We start from the raw sequence: 16,650 nt of genomic DNA, 5'->3' as shown, positions 1-16,650 counted from the left end.
GGGAATCTTCAAAGAAGAGAAAAGCTCTTAGCTTGACTAAAAAAGTTTATTTTGCTTCATAAGTTCAAAGAGCTTACATATGCACGGGTAGACAGACAGACAGACACACACACACACACACACACACACACACACAGGCACAAATGGCTAATACTGCTCAAGACACTGGCCTCTGGGCACAGTGTGGTACTAGAGTTTGGAAAGAAACCCAGAATTCTGCTCTGGCCTCTCCTTGCTTTGTAGTCTCTTGCATTGCAGGGAAAGTTTCCTGGAAGCAGCACCTTCATACCTCCAGGCCAGGACCCTTGTTTAGTCCCAGTGCCTGCATCAGGTCATCTCCGAGCCCGCTCTTCAATGTCCGTCTCACTGTAGGGACAGAGCAAGGTTGGCAAGGGTTGGTGGCTTAAGTTGGGCAGTGGGTCTATGAGAGGTACTCACAGGACTTGCGGTTGCCACGTGAACGCTTGCGTTCCCGAGCTGCTAAGGCACGAGCACTGCTCCTGGTCACTGACTGCACTAGAAGATCCATGATCTCATCTGATGTGTCACTGGGTGAACCAGAACCTAGGGGTTCTTCTGGGGGTGCAGTGGAGGGTCCAGCTGGTGTGGGAATCACAGGGGAGCTGCTCTGGAGCAAGCCTGAGGGAAGCCAGATACGGAGGTCAGGCCACTGTGGTGCCAGAGCCCACCCACCTGAGCAGCCATGGGCCCCACCTCTACTGCGGCGGCCGTGTGTGGCATCCTGAGGCTTGCTGGTCAGCAGATTCTTCATGTTCACGTGACTGTCAGCATCACCCCTGTCTGGCCCACTACTCACGGCCACTGGGACAGCTGAGGTGCTGGAATTCTCCCCAGCTACACCTGAGAACTTTTCTGTCTGGAGAGGGGGAAAGGGTGAGTTAGGAGTAGAGGAAGGAAGACCATGAAGGTGGTCGTCCAGGAAGGCACACTCACCTCGGTGATCATGCGTCCTCGTGTCTTGTTGCGCTCACGGTATGTCGCCCGCTTCTGCTGCTGCTGCAGTACCCGTTCCCGGCAGGTCCGATATTCAAGTGCAAATTCCCGCAGTGTGTGGCAGAACTGCATGATGCGCACTTCGCGGGCTGCCTGCGCCGTGTAGCCCAGGTAAAGAAGGAAGGCATAGAACCTAGGCATGCCAGGATAAAAGAGGGGTGAGTCCGGCTTGGGGTTGGAGGGGTAGTGGTGGCTCTCCCACCTCTTCCTGGCCCACACGCTACCTATTGCAGACCCGGCGGTGCACCACCCTCAGCATGGCAACACGGCGGGTACACTGGGTCAGGAAGTGGGTGAGGCGGGCACGCAGAGCTGGGGTCAGCTCGTGCTTGGCCAGGCCTCGCAGACTTTCCTCAGCTGCCCTGCTCCGGCATTCCAGCTGCCCCAGGTTCTCAGCTAGCTGTTCAAAGTCTACCTGGAAAAAGTCAGAGGACAGGTGAGGGGTTCACATATTTCCCCCTCCATAGATACAAAGAGGCTCCCTCTGCCCCAAGCTGGCCAGTCCAAGCCCTGAGGATACAGACAGCAGAGACCTAGCCCCAGCTCTCCATGCAAAAAACAGACAAGTCCATTTGATAGAATGAGGGAAATAAGAAGAAAGGCTTCTTAGAGGAACTGGCAGCTAGTGAGATCCAAAGACTGAACAGGCACGGCTAGGCCTGCAGAAGTGTTTTTGACAGAGGATACAGCCCACACAAACACCTGTAGCCTGAGGCTTCCTGGCCCAGCAGCCTAGATAGGAGGTGGGAGCAGTGTGTTGGCCAGGTGCTGAGCTTCTGGCTGGTGCTAACCTTGGCACAGCGGGTCAGGGCAGGGATTTCTGAGTAGAGGTCGGAGGAATCTGGCCGAGTCTGGAGCACCAGGGAGCAGAGATGGTGCAGCAGTGACTGCCGGCGTACTGTGTCCTTCACCTCTGATACTTTCTCCAGGTAACTCAGCTCAAAACCGCTGCTCTGAAAGGATGCCATCTGAGCCTGGGCCTGGTCGGCTCCAGTGCCCTAACTCCTAGTCCCCATGTGCTCTCACCCACCTTGGAGCCATTGAGAAAGTTGCCCACAGCCAGCAGGGTGGCCAGGATGCAGCGGAAGGTAGCATTCTGCACCAGCTGTTGCATGCCCACTTTCAGGTCAAACAGTGGCTCTGCAATTTCCTAGTGTGGGGGATGAAGAGGTCTCAGACTACATGGTCACCATGGTTACCTGTCCCCTGTCTGTCCTGCTCCATGACCCAAGTACCCGTTCCATGCTGTCATAGTCCAGCTTGAAGACCCAGAGTTGTAGGCGGGAAGCCAGGCCCCCAATGGAGGCAAGAGTCAGCAGGAAGTTCTCAGCTGGGCCCAGGGGTATGTCAGGGTTAGCCAGTCGGGCCTCTTCAATCTTCTGCCGCTCTTCCTCCGTGGGCATCATGGTCAGTAACTTCTGCGGATGTAGCCACCACCCCACAGAGAGCCCTCAGTACTGGCCAGAGAGCTCAGACCTTGGGCTTGGCCCTCCCTACGCCATTAGGGGGAAACCCCAAGGACTAAGGATTGCCCTGAAGAAATGTCAAGCCAGTGCCCACCACTAGTGGGGCAGGAAGAACCACTAGCCAAAGGAAAGGGCCAGATCTCCCACTTTGCACACCCATATCATGGTATCCTCACCTCAATGCCATCTTTGCTGACAGCAAACTCATCAAAATTGAGCAGGGCAGCCTTGATTACATGCACAGGTGGCAATGTTGTCAGGCCAATATTGATGGCATTGCTGCGCTTGGGGTCCAGCACTGTGGTCATTGTCCGACGGCCCTCACCAGCTTTCTGCAGGGTTGGGAGAACAGCATTATGGAGGGGGCCTAGCTGGGGCAGAAATCCAATAGAGAAATCTGTAGTCCTCCAAATGGCCAAATGGGCGCACTCAGAATTGGGCCCTGGAGTGTGTTGGAAGAATTTAGATTCTAGTTAGGACTCTGCTGATCCCTTGCCAAGAGTCCTTGAATAACGTCTACCCCTTTCTGGGAGCTAATTAGCTGCCTCCAGCAACCCGACAGAAGCTCTGTCCCCTTCTAGCTCCACTGGGGTGATCTTACAGGCGAGGGGGGCTTTACCTTGGAGGGCAGCACATCTTTGGCACGGGACTCAAACAGGTGCTCCAGCCGGGCTGTGTCCACTGAGACGGGCTCCAGTGAGGCCCACAGAGTGGAGCAGGGTCCAAAGCGGCTTCCAGAGTTTCTGGGATTCCCAGTCAGCTTCAGCTCCCGCCAGAAGAGTTTTACAGTCTTCCTCTTGGTGGGGAGGGCTGGGCCATCTGGTGCTGAGGGGAGGAAAGGGGCAGCCGGGGGTGGAGGTGGTGGGAAGGGGCCTTTGGTTGGTGGAGGAGGTGGGGCTGGGGGAGGTGGGGGAGATCCCAGGAGCAGGGATGGTAGGGGTGGCGGAGGTGGTGGTGCTCCGGAGAGCGGGGGTGGTGGAGGTGGGACCCCCTTCCCGGTCTCCACAGTCTCTATGCTGAGCATGTCCTGGTCTTCATCCTCCCCCAGGTCTGAGAAGTCCAAGTCCCCGATGCAGAGCTTGGGTGCTCGAGCAGGGAGCTCCCCGGTGGGCCCAATATCAGGGCTTGCTGGGGTCAGTGGCTCTGTGGGCTCTGGCTCAAGGCTTCGCTGGGCCCGGAGAAGGACCAGGGGAGTAGGGCTCTGGGGTGATCTGGGGATAGGGGCTGGATCTGGGGTGCTCCATGGTTTCCGAGTGTCTACAGAAGAGAATGGCTGTCAGCATCATACTCCCTGTGAGACAGCAGGGCAGTGGTGGGCTCTTCCCACCCGCCTGCTCACCTGAATGTCCGTCGGTGTCATCGGACACGGCTCCAGCCAATTTCTCTGCCCGGCCCTGGGCCAGTGCAGCCTGCTTCTCTGTTTCTGCTGCTGCCACTTTCTCCAGAAACCGGACTCTGAAGGAAAGCACTTGTCAAAGGGGTATCTAATACAGCCCACCGTAGGGCATGCACATGCCTTCCTGGGCCTTGGGGCATCTACCCCGTGCAGGCACGTGCGCACGCATATATATACACACACAGAGAAAATAGTCCATGCGCTGAGCAGACCCAGGACCTGCCCCCAAGACTCTCACTTGTTCAGTCCTCCCCATCGGCTGAGGGTTACCATCAAACCAGCATTCTCCAGTGAACATAAAAGGAGATGTTCCGTTTTACATCCAACCTGTAGTCTTCCTGCTGTTCACGTTGACTGCCCTGATTCTAGACAAAGACCCTTCTGGCAGAGACAGAGGGATCGCTGTCCCTCCTCTAGCATGTCTGGAAACTTGTAAGCACTATGGCTCATGCCCAGAGGAGGGCCTGGTCCATGAAAGGCACTCGGTGTGTGCTGAACTAATGAATGTGGTTTGTGTCTTTTTCTGCCTATCTTAACCCCTCAGCCTCTATACGACAAAGCACTCTGGATTCTCTTCCCAGCTCATTCCTGAGTTGAGGGCACAGCAGAGAGAGGGCCCTCCCTTGGAATCTGCATCCCCATTGAGAGACTAAGCTGTTGATGAAGGCTTCACTATTGACACAGGGACTGCTATGACCCCGGTGACCTGCCTCCCGGTTGCCCTTGGATAACCAAGACTTAATCCTGGACGTGGAGACTTAATCCTAGACATGGAGAAGACTGAGGGTCCCCCTGGTCCTGGCCGCACTAGGCATGTGGAAACCCCGCCGGGAAGCAATGCTGAAGCCCTGAGCACATGGCAGGCCTGACCTTCTGGCCACTGTACTTACTCCAGCCAGGCCTGCCCAGTAGGGGACTGGGGGACAGGTGGGCTTTCAGGGGCCCTGAGAGGAAGGGAGTGAGAGGAAACGATGATGACTGTGGTACCTGATTCACCCCCAAGCCCACCAGCTTGCACCCACGCAGAGCAGGGCATTGATTATGGCGATCTTCCCAGCCAGAGAGGGAGGAAGAGCAGAGACAGACAGGAACCAAGACAGTAGGACAAGAAAGGGGAATCGAGCTGGTAGGAAACACAGGAGAGGGGGAGACATGACAAGAGGCAAATACAGGCCGAGTGTCAAAAAGAGAAGATGAAGAAAAGAAACCGCAGGAGGAGGAGGTCCAGCCAGAGCCGGACCCCACCCCCAGCGGTCACTTACCAAACAGGAGCAGTTTGGTGAAGTCTGGAAAGAAAGGGAGAAAGCGTGCGTTTGCGCAGAGGAGGCTGAGGGCGCCCGGGAAGGGCGCAGAGCACGGGTCAGAGCAGAGGGACAGCTGGAAGAGAGGAGTCCACGGTGCCCCCCACCCCCCACCCCCATCTCCTTACTTGTAGATGCTCCGTTCGCAGGAGCTGTCGGTTGAGGGGGTTGAGGGTGTCGCAGAGATGCTAGGGAAGAAATTCACGGAAGCACAGAGGTCAGCGGCCGGGCCCACAGGACTGGAGGCTGGCGTCGTCAGCTGGGCAGGACCCACAGGGCAGGAGGTGGGCCTTAGCGGCGGGGCGGGGCCTGTAGGGCTGGGGGCGGGGCTAGTCAGGACAAGTCACACCTGCCTACCCAGCTCCTTCCACATGGCATTGAAGGTACTTACCCAGGTTCTGGGGTCTGCACTGCAGGGCTGCTCCCACCCTCCAGCGATCTACGACTCCTCTTGCCCTCCTCAGAGGATGGCTTCCGGCGCTCTCGCCGCTCTCGCCGTCCACCTGGGGCAGCTTCCTCGATGTCTCCATCCTCCAACCGCAGGGCGCTCTAAGGACAGAGGGTCTGGAGGTGAGCCCCAGGCAGGTGGGCTGGGAGTCTCCTCCCTCCGGTCCTGAGGGCTTGACTGCAGGCGCACCCACCTCGTAGAGCACCAGCTGTGTCCGCAGGTCCACGTCAGTGCCCGCGGTACTCAGGTGGCGCTGGACCAGCGCTTCCATACCCTGCTGCTCCAGGGCATCTGTCACATCATAAAAGGAGTCCTGGTCCGGGAGGGCTGCCAGTGTCTGGAAGGTGGGTGTGGGAGAGCAAGGCTGAGGCTGGAGGGGCTCACAGGTCAGAAGCCAGAGGCCCAAGGTTCAAGCCTGGTCTTCCACTCACACCTTGTTGATGAGAGTGACAGCATACACCAACAGCTCAGGGTCAGCGCCATTCTTCTCCTCCAGGATGGACACCAGGTTGGCCCAGGGAAGAGCACCTGCCACACAAGACCAGGGGTGGTCACAGGGCCGGAAGGAGAGAGGGCTCTGGGTGGCGGGGAGGGAGGGACAGTCTGACTGACCAGTTGTGCTGGCCACAGAGTTGACCGCGTGGATGAACAGCGGGGCGTTGCTCTCGGAGTACTCCACAAACACCAGCAGCAGCTTCAGGGCTGTCTTTACCACAAGGCGGGACTAGGGGGAAAGGCCAGGATGTGTGAATGGGGCATGGGCCAACTAGGTACCAGTTCTTGTGGGCAGGGGCAAGGGTTTCTGGGGCTAGATCCTGGCAGAAGTTAGGGCAGAAAGACCTCAGCTCAGGACCCAGACACTAAAGTGGGTTAAGGCTTAGAGGGGCTCCAGACTCTTTCCAATCCAGAAGAGGGAAATGAGGTCCAGAGAGAAGGAAGGAGTGGGGGGAGGGTGCCTGGCTGGTGGGGTGTGGTAGGGCGGGCACACTTACCAGGCTGGCACATAGCGTATATAGCCACTGCACCGTCTCACCGTGGGCTACCACTCCCAGCATCCCATCCACAAAAAGCATCAGCTGGCCCAGTGCTGGGGACAGAGATAGGAAAGGTCGGTGAAGGATCATGGTGGGCACAGGGACAGAAGGTCAGTCAAGGCTGACTGGGGGCAGGGTTCGTGGGGAGGGGTGGGGCTCACCTCGGAGGATGTAGCTCTGGTAGTTGTGGTCAGCAGCAGCACCCACACGGATCAGGCAACTCAGCCCTTCCGAGTGTACGAACTCAGGGACCAAGTCTTTGTCCTCCTGGGGGTACCATGGGAAGTTTAGGGGGGTTCAGGTGGGCACCTACCCACAGCCCACCTCTAGGCCTCACCTGGAAGATCTGCTTCAGTGAGAAGAGAGAGCGGCGGAGTTCGGGACCTCTGGAGCTGTACAACTTTTCTGTAAGGTAAGGGGTAGGTAGGCGTGGAACCCCCAAAGTGGACATAGAGCCCCCACCCACTCTCCTCCACCCAAAGCCTAGCTCATCCCAGTACTCTCAAAATCCACCACACCCCAACCCCTACTTCTGGGCACCCCTCACCAGTCTAGTTGGCTCTAGTGGAGAGAGGTGAGGATGGGAAGGACCCACATCTGTCCTGTCCAGCACAGGCCTGCCTGAAAGAAACAGCCGGCTGGGCTGTGTGGATGTGGGGGTACTCACTCACCCAAGATGGCGTTGACCCTCACAGAGAGCTGGGTCCGTAGAATCAGCGTGGGCTTCCGTCCTTTGCTGAAATCAAGCAGCCTCGTCAGGTGCAATCAGCCCATTTCTTGGGGGTCCCACCCCTGACCCCACCTGACTCAGCTCCTTTCTCCCCAGCTTCTGTTTCTGAGATCTGAGGGTTAGCCAGATAGGAGGGTATATGCCTTCATGGGTATCTCAGGTATGTGGGAGAGTCACCCCAGCTCCTATCCAGGGCAGCAGGAGCACAGGCCTGGCCTCAGGATTCCCCTGGCACAGCTCCCTGCGGTATCAGGAGGTGAGCCACCGCCCTGGTTGGGGATCGTTTGTCTTGGCTGCTGACACCTGAGCCAGGCCCAGGTAGGGGCAAGGGTCAGGTAGTCTTGCTTCTCTGACCTGATCTCTTCATAGAAGCCTTCCAGCATCTCACGCTGCTCTTCCAGGGACAGCTCGGGGTCCAGGTAGTATCCAGAGGGAGACACTTGAAGGGCACAGTCCTCCAGCTGGGGGCATAGGAAAGAGGGGCTGTCAGGGTTGAGCAGGGTTAACAGAGGTGTGTGTGAACACCCCATGATCTCCTACCTCCCAGCTGAGGTGTGAACACAAAGACACAAGGGTCCGAATGCCTTCATTTCTCAGGTGCTTGCTACGTGGCCCAGGCATTTTAGGGACCACATTGTCTTCTCTTTGTATTCTCTCCATTCAGGTTTCAGATAACACTTTTTCAGAAAAACTTCCTAGACTCCATGTGTGTGTACCCTCTAAACACCAGTTTCCCTTCCCACTGACTGTTGTCCCGGCTCAGACACCATGCCTTGTCTTACCCCTATCACACCTGCACAGCCTAGCACAGCACTTGGCACACAGCGAACGCTCCCTAATGCTTATTCAGCTTAAAGGAGGGAAAAGAGCAGAATGACGCCAGGAGGAAGTTCTTGCTTTCAAGGAAGCTTATAGCCCTTATCACTGCAGGGTGATAAGCTGCAACTACAAAGCATTAAAGCACAGGGAGAAAGTGTTAAGAGTGCTGGCAAGTGCACACCCAGCTGGGAGAACTGTGTGTGAGCGCGCCTGTGTCTTTGTTTATAAGGCAATGGAAGGTCATCCAGAGGCTCCCCACTCGCTGGGCTTCAGGGTCTTGCCTCCCTGTAGGTGGGCTACAGTTAAAGTAGTTCTAGGTGGACCTCAGGGCCCCCATAAAGAACCAGATTTGAGGGTCTGACTCAGTCAGCCTACAGTGGAGTCCTGACATCTGCACCTCTAACTGGAGCGTGCATGTTCCATTCGTCACCACCGCCACCAGCAGCATGTGGCCCCTTGAGAACTGCCTGTAGAGAGGCCAGAGTGAGGTGACTCCAGAAGTCCGTGAGCAACACTATGCCATGCATCTTGCTGACGACGCCCCCAAAGCACACAAGAGAGGTATGCAGAGCTCATCAAAGTCCTCTTAACTCAAGAGGCTCGGCTCCAGCCCTTGAGTGCCGTGACCTAGAGAAGGCCCCTCACTCTGGAGAGGTGAGGGGGTCTTCTGGCCTTCATCCGACTAGGCAAGTCAACCCCAGCATTTGTTTTGATGATCAGTCCTGCCTGCATCTGGACCCAGTCCAAGGGCTTCCGGCTGCCCTTTGTGCCCTGAAAGGAAATTTCCTTTCTCTGCCTTTATTTTTCTGCCCTTCTCATGCCCTAGAGCCTAAACTGCCGCCTTCTTGGCTGTTTGGCTTGTAGGGACCCTTAGGTGACACCCTGCCCCCTCTGCCGGGACAGGGGACAAACACTCCAGGCTGTTCTCTGTCCCACTTCCTGCCTGGCTGGCTGCCCTTCTCTGGGCGCCTCAGGCGGGCCTGGCCTCTCTCCCCACCCCATAGGCAGAGTCATCCTCTCCAGGGTCTACTGGGAACAGGCTGGTGAGAGGGTGGCAAGGCCCCAGGACGGGGTGCTTCGTCTGGGGCCAGCCCCATAGGCCTCCTAATTCTGCTTCCCCACAGTGACTCAGCAGCCGACTCACCCACCCACGTCCATGTACAGCGATGTCTCCATTATGCACTGGAGGATTCTGGGACCCTCATGAGACATCATTGTCACAGGGCCACAACCCTCTTCAGGAGCCCTCCAAAATCTCACATGCACAGAGTAGTTCATTCATTCATTCATGCTCCAGACTCCTTGTAGGTGCGGAAGACAGCAGGGAACAAGGCTGTCTAGTTCTCTTCTTTCCAGGCCAGTAATGGAAACAGGCTTGACTCAGAAAAAGTTAGCAAATATAAGTAGAATCACAACAGGCTTGGGTGCCAAGAAAAGGGTGGGGCAGAGTGTTATAGACTCTGGAGGGGTGATCCCCTCACACCTGACATGTATACTCACTGACCCTTAGGCCCCATAAAAGTCAAAGAGCCACATCCTCAGCAAAGGTAGGTCCCCCCCTGGGGTGTCCCTCTTCTCCCGCACACATGCGGATGCTCTCCTCATACCAAATAAGCAGAGACTGGTCTTTGTTTCCCAGGGTAGCCCAAGCCTGCACCTACTGAGGGCCATGTCCAGAGTCCAGGCTGGTAGGTTTAACCCCTTCCACTCTGCAGTGGCTTCCCTAGCCACTTTACCCGCCCAGTCCTGCCGGGGGCCCTGTTTCTGGGGAGGGGATCCAGGGCCACTAGTCAGCCAGATGCCTCCAAGACAATGCCCTGCCCTTCCAACCCTGCCCTCTCAGCTGTTTAGTGGGGCTGATCTCCGGCAAGCAGCAGAAGGGAGACTTCCTGCTAGCAGGATGGTGTTTGTCCCTGACACTCCTGGTCCCTTCCTGGGGTCACCATTCTGGGACCCACTCCTCTGAGTTTTGTCTCTCACACCCTGGGGCTGGGCCAGGCCTCAGCTAGCCCAGACCCTGGTTCCTGCTGACCGAGCTGAAGATCAACACATGGTATGAGCCTACACTTAAGACCCCTTCGTGGCTCTTGTCTTCTTCACTCCTCTGGGGTGCAGAGTTCCTTCTCCATTCCTCCCAGGCCCAGGCCCTCACTTTGGCCTCCAGCTCACTTTTCTCTTGTCATTCTGACCAAGTCTTTCCAGGCATATCATTTTACACACAGGTTCAAGCCATGGTGCCTACTTAGACTTTTATAACAGTCCAATCAGGTCAGAACAAACATATGGAGAACATCTGGGAATGAGGGATGGACACTACAGCTCCCTTCAGACTGGCAGGAACAAAGCACAGAGGAGATGGTGAGGAGGATGGAATGAAATGTTGGAAGCTTCTTATGTCAGGACATCATTTATTAACTGCTTCTTTCTTCTCTAGGAACCTGGGTGAGGCTTTAGGCTAAGCACAGCTCAGCGCTGGGCTGCTAACCAAAAGGTCAGATATTTGAAGTAGCTGCTCCAAATTACTGAGGAGCAATGATGTCAGTTTGAAGACCAAGGTGCGCCTGATTCAGGCCATGGCCTTTTTAATCACTTGTTCTGCATCTGAGAGCTGGACAATGAATAAGGATGACAGAAGAAGAGTCGATGCCTTTGAGTTGTGGTGTTGGAGAAGAGTACTGAATATCTTATGGACTGCCCCCCCCAAAAAAGCCTGAAACCCCCAAAGTAGATATGTCTTGGGGAAAAGTGCAGCTAGAGTACTGCTTGGAGGCAAGGATGGTGAAGCTTCATCTCCCATACTTTAGACATGTTTGTAGGAGAGGCTAGTCCTTGGAGAGATAGATATCTCATGCTTAGAAAGGTAGAAAGGGTCAGTGAAAGAGAGAAAGGCTCATAATGAGGTGGATTGACACGGCGATTGCAGCAATGGGCTCAAGTGTGTCAGAGATGATGAGGACGGCACAGGATAGGACAGCATTCAGATTTGTTGTTCCTAAGGTTGTACATAGGGTCGCTATGAGTTGCAAACGACTCGATGGCACATAACAACAATAAGAAGAAGGTTGTGATGAGTTGTACTTGACAACAGTACCTAACAACAAACAATAAAGCTGCTCCATGGGAGAAAGACCAGACAATCTGCTCCCATAATGATTAACACCCTCAGAAACCCTATGGGGCAGTCCTACTTGGTCACTCATGGGGTCACTGTGAGTCAGAATGGATCTAATGGCAGTGGTGGATGAGTTGTCTTTTCTCCCGTAAACACAGGGCCGTGAACTCTAATAACACTTCCCTTGTTATCTTGACTCCCAATTAAAATGACTTTCTAGATGAAATGACATGGACAGGCCCTGGGGTGTAGGGAGAAGATGACACGTGTTCTGTTTCTTCTCTGACAGGCTTTCTAAGCAACCAATTACACTGGGTTCTCCCAATAATCTTTTTTTTTTTTTTTTTTTAATTATTCAGGCCAAAAGTGTCTTTTCACCAACAACTCTTTTACAGGTGAGGAAACAAAGGCTCAGAAGTTCAGGGACCTTGCACCCAACCACACAGCCAAGATTGAATGGAATCAGAGCTAACTGACCTGGACCTTGGGTGGATAGGCCTTGGAAGTGCTCCAGGCAACCCTGGAAGGGAGGGGAGGGGAAGGGAGAGGGAGTTAGGGCCTGAAGGATTGCCAAGGGCTGGGGACCAATAGCCCCTAAGCTTTTGGGACTCCACAAATACTTCAAACTGGTCCTTCTGGCTTCACATGAATAAACACACAGCATATATACTGGGCAGACATTGCCTGCTTCTGCCGGGACCTGAGGACGGCTTTCTCATCGGGTTGCAACCCAGCCTCCATAGCCCGGAATGGGCAGCAGGTTGAACATTCAAACTGTGTGCCTTTGGGTTGCCAGTACAACTCCTTTTCAGAGCTCTTCTCTATGCTCCATTGTTGTTGTTTACCATCAAGTCAGAACTGACTCATCGCTGACCCTCCAGCAGGTTTTCAGAAGCAATAAATCGCATGGGAGATTAGCCATCTCTTTCCCACACAGGAGCTGATGGATTTGAACCATGTAACCTTAGGTTAGCGGCACAGCTCCTTACTATTAGGCCACCAGAGCTCCCCCTCCAGGCCCCACAGAGTTACTGAGCAGCACAATTTCTCATGAGAACACTCCACCTTCCCTTTATGAACCCTTTGGGATCTTTCCTAGCTGAGACCACCAAGGCAGAAAGCTAGGTCTACTTTTTAGTCCCTGCCCATGATCATCCTCCCATGGGCACAGTTCTGCTAACACTTGTGGTCACCAACACTGACTCAGCAGCATTAAGTTTGCTTTTTTCCATGGGTTATCCCTGCATCAGGGCCAAAGGAGCACCCAGAACCCTCGTCCTGGATCGGACAGAGAGAAGGCAGTGCTATCTCAGATGTTGCAGGGCCCTTGAGTAATAGGGAACCTCCTGGAAGGGCAAAGGGGTACCAGAGAGGGCAGCCCAGGGCTGCTCTGGATAAGAGATGAGGTGCAGAGCCACAGGGTCAGATTCTGCCCTGAGGCAAAGGAAGCTCAGGGATTGGTGCCTTCAAGAGGGAAGACAGACACCCCTGAGTTCTTCTGGGGACACCAGGTCTGGGCCAGGGTTCTGCCAGGACCTCTCTTAACTCCACCCACTCAGGGGCAGGAGATGAGTCAGAGGCAGAGGCCAGGAGCTTCCTCCTAGACAGAGAGGAAATGAGCAAGGCCTTCTTAGACCTGAAAGCTGAAAAGAAAGCCTCCAGGGGAACTCTAAATAGGAGGCCCAGCACAAAGGGGTGTAGAGGGGCAGAGCCCCAGAGAAGTGGGCTTGACCTCTGCACTACCCTGGAGGGGGCAAAGATGATGGAGACCTGTGAACTGTCGACAGACAGCCTCTGGCTGTCATGTCCATGAAGCAGTGAGCAGAGTCTCTCCCTCTTTTTTTTCCCCCCTTTTTTTCATTTTAATGATTTTTAATGGTTTGTTGTTGTTTTTTTAAAAATAAAATTTGGATTAGACATATTCCCATAGTTTAAAAATTTTAAAGTGCAAAAGGATATATACTACAATGTATTGAAAGTCACAGCCAATGAAAAAGACAAGGAAAGGAGTATATAAGCTTATATAAGTATATAAGGAAAGAAATATTGCATAAGCCAGTTATTTAGATAAAGCCTGATGTTGTTTTGTGTCGTCAGGTCGCTTGTGACTCATAGTGACCCTATGTACAACAGCTCTGTCCTGAACCAACCTTTTCATCTCTGACACACCTACCTCCATTACCCCAGTCACTGACTGTCTCCCTCTTATTTTTGACCCACAGCTCGGGACTTGGATGCCTGGATCTTCGAGTTTCTCTCTCTTCTCGAAATCCAATCCAACTCAACCCATTGCTCTGGAGTCGGTTCGTAGGCAGCCTCCATCATGTTCCTGATGCTATAAATCTTTATAGGAGGTACAACTGGTGGATTCAAATTGCTGACCATTCCATTAGCAGCCTGACACATTATGTACTAGTTCAGCCAGGCTCTATCTTATCTTCTTTTGTGGGCTGTTAAGGCCAGCCTGAGTCCTATCTGTGCCCCTGAGGATTTCCTGGGGCACCCACTTAGGGGATTAGGGCAGGAACAGCTGTTGACATTTCCTGCAAGGAGGGGCCCTGGTCCCCTCCCCCAGCTCTCCCATGTCCTTGCCCCTACTCTATTCTCAGCCCCTCTTTCTCCAACCTTCTATTCTGGGGCTGTGGTCACAGTTTATATTTGGGTAGAGTACACAGAAGCACATCTGACCATTCCTGGCAGAGTTGCCAGTCCCAGGAGCCTCGGCTCCAGGCAGTGTGGCAATGCAACTGTGTCACCCCCATAGCCTGTCCTCGGGGTGGGATGGGAGGCAGTGCTTAGGTGCTGCAGGTGGGAGGTGGATGGGGTCCTCTCAGGTGCTGGTGTTGCGAAAAGTAGGAGAGAGGACTTAACACACTGCATCCAAGCTCAAGCTCACATTGACTGCAGCAATGGGCTCAGAGTATCAGAGATGATGAAGTGAGCACAGGATGCGACAGGGTTCAGATCTGTTGTTCACAGGGTCTCAGCGAGTTGTATTTGACTCGATGGCACCTAAAAACACCAATGCAAGGTCAGAAGTGTCCTCAGGTGGAGAACAGGAAACATAGGGCGCAGCCCCTGGTGGGCCCTCATTCCTGCAGGTGCTCTGTCAATCATCTCTAGTTGAAAGGAGTGTGTCAGGGCTAAGTTCTACTCCACACAGGGGTGTGTGTGTGTGTGTGTGTGTGTGTGTGTGTGTTTACCTTCTCAGTGTTCCAGGAATTCCAGGAGAGAGAGGGGTGGGGCAGCGCTCACTTCAGCATTCTTCCCTCCCGGCTCTCCTCGCCCCCCTCCCCAGGTTCCTGGACAAAGACGCAGCATCAAAACTCTTGAGGATGGGCATTGTGCAGCAGCCCGGTGTCCTTGAACCCGAGCACTGCTTTGACACATGCCACTCCCCAGGCCAACAGTCAGCTCGCCCCTCCCTCCAGTGATCGGAGGCGTGGCTGGCCCGCAGCTTGAGGAATGCAGGCTGGGGGCCTGGCGCCTAGGGCACATTCCAGGGAAGACCCCGGGCCCAGGGGGCAAGTTTGCGCAACTTGGAGTCCAGCTGAGGCTGGGAGCTGGGGAAGGCACCCTGCTGGTTCTCTCTCTCTCTCTCTCCTCTCCCAGCACTCAGGGCGGATGGGCTGGCAGGGAAACCCTGGGGGGTGGTAGCGTGCCTCCAGGCATCCCGGCCCGGAAACGGAGAGTGCCGGAAAGGGCTGCCTGCGGGGGGCTAAGGGAGGAGAGCCGGAGGCAGGCAGGCCATCTGAAAACAGGCCTCTCCCGGCACTGAGCGCGATCGGTTCCGCGCGGCCCGGGCAAACGAGGGCAGACCGCGGTTTAAAATTAGCCGGGCCCGCCCTCTCCCTTCCAGCTGCGTGCCGGCTACCCGGTGTACGAGTCGGGTGGGGGGCAGTGACTCAGAGGGCTTTTCCACGCGTGCAGCCTCTTGCGCCCTGCCCATCCCAGGCAGGGATGCTTCCCGGGGACTCCCTGCACAAAGTACCTACTCGGCAGAGATGCCCATGCCAGACTCCCGCCCTCACGGGCCACACTTTCTACCCAACAGGACCCAAGCAGCCCCCAGACAACTTTCAGGGCCTGGGCCACCACTAGGGGCCCGCTATGGATCCGCCCCTAACTGGGTCCCATCCCATATCAACTGAAGTCAGTGGAAACTGGTCCCTCCCCAGCTCCACCTTTTGGGTCCAAGACTAACCATTCTTTCTAGAAGTAGCTACCTTAGCAGACAGGCAGAGAGTGGAACCCAGCACCTGTTCAGCTGAGCCTCCCTTGGAAAAGCACCCAGGGTGGCGCAGACCACAACAATCACATTGCCTGTTCTCAGTCTCCCTTCAAGTGGAGAGGCATCCGCGCAGGCAAGGCAGCAAGGACCTTGGGCCTTCAGCACAAGACTTGCCTCCGGAGGCGCACCCCATTCTGGCCTCTCACGGAGGAGCAACTCCCACAGGCTTCGTGAACTCCCTCTTGCCCCCAACCTTTCGACGGCCCCTCTCACCTTGAGCGGTGCCCCCAGCAGGCGATGCAGGACCGGTATCTGCGCACCCACGGGCAGCGCCCCGTCTAGGCTGCAGGTGGGGGCCCGGCGCGGCTCTGGGAAGTTGGCACATGCGAAAGGGTCGGTGTCTTCTAAGTACTGAACCCGCACAGTCACCACGGATACGGGCTCCCCGTCCCCGCGGTCTTCGCCGCCCGCCATGGCTCCACCACTGGCTCGTGGCGAGAACTTTCAGTCTCTGCTACAGCGGCCACCCGATTAGTTCAGTGTCCCCGCCCGGCCCCAAGAAGAAGAGGGGCGGAGCCGGATAGGCGGGGCCGAGAGAGGGGGTGGGGCTAAGAAGAAGGCCCGAGCGTAAGAGGGAGGAGGTAATCACTGCTGGAGGCAGGCCTTACCCCAGCCAATCAGAGGGCTTGGTCGTGATGCCGCTAGTTCACTGGCTGGGAGGGCGGGAAGCTCGCCTCGCGCTCCGCCTTCAAGAGGGTGCGGGCGGGGACCCAAGGTCTGTCTTTGGCTTTGGGGGATGTGAAGTTTCTCTCTCTTACTGAGATATTAGGGTAATTGTTTCTTCAGTTGGTGACCAGCCTGGCCTCCCTTCTGTCTGAGGAATGAAGTAAATGAGTTTCCTTCCTTTGGAGAAAGAAGCGAATTTGGAGCACGAAATGAGATGACTCCAGTTTAAAGAAAGAGGCAATCAGTTCCCTTTAGTTGGAGAATAGGACCTCAATTAGGGAATGTAGTAAGATGATGTGGTTTGAGAAAAAAGTGAGCTAGGTACAGCTTGTATTAAAATGGACGTGATCCTTAGTTTGGGACAAGGTGAAAC

General features: G+C 55.2%; 1 protein-coding gene across 1 annotated transcript; it reads right to left on the bottom strand.

Annotated features, from left to right (window-relative positions):
- Nucleotides 1–283: 283 nt before the first annotated feature.
- FHOD1 (formin homology 2 domain containing 1) lies at nucleotides 284–16,025 on the bottom strand. The gene is made up of 22 exons (XM_006878697.1): nucleotides 15,825–16,025; nucleotides 7,744–7,850; nucleotides 7,331–7,395; nucleotides 6,997–7,064; nucleotides 6,821–6,926; nucleotides 6,618–6,712; nucleotides 6,238–6,349; nucleotides 6,059–6,153; nucleotides 5,819–5,962; nucleotides 5,569–5,726; nucleotides 5,306–5,494; nucleotides 3,820–3,935; nucleotides 3,100–3,737; nucleotides 2,657–2,812; nucleotides 2,250–2,432; nucleotides 2,045–2,164; nucleotides 1,806–1,967; nucleotides 1,239–1,429; nucleotides 955–1,147; nucleotides 715–877; nucleotides 439–639; nucleotides 284–366 (listed from the first exon to the last, which is right to left on the bottom strand). The coding sequence occupies exons 1-22, from the start codon at nucleotides 16,023–16,025 to the stop codon at nucleotides 284–286; spliced, it is 3,546 nt and encodes a 1,181-aa protein (XP_006878759.1).
- Between the last annotated feature and the right edge of the window lie 625 nt (nucleotides 16,026–16,650).

The sequence above is a fragment of the Elephantulus edwardii genome, unplaced genomic scaffold, assembly GCF_000299155.1.
Source record: "Elephantulus edwardii isolate Elephantulus edwardi_28Jun2011 unplaced genomic scaffold, EleEdw1.0 scaffold00001, whole genome shotgun sequence".
NCBI lineage: Eukaryota > Metazoa > Chordata > Mammalia > Macroscelidea > Macroscelididae > Elephantulus > Elephantulus edwardii.
This window is presented reverse-complemented; position numbering and strand designations above follow the sequence as displayed.

Bases quoted from the DNA above. Each gene is read 5' to 3' on its own strand.
- FHOD1 (XM_006878697.1), bottom strand. From the start codon at position 16,025: ATGGCGGGCGGCGAAGACCGCGGGGACGGGGAGCCCGTATCCGTGGTG. The intron at 6,713-6,820 runs GTGAGCCCCACC...CTCTGTCCCCAG, and splicing joins CCAGAGCTACATCCTCCGAG to CACTGGGCCAGCTGATGCTT. The intron at 640-714 runs GTGGGGCCCATG...GGCTTCCCTCAG, and splicing joins ACACGGCCGCCGCAGTAGAG to GCTTGCTCCAGAGCAGCTCC.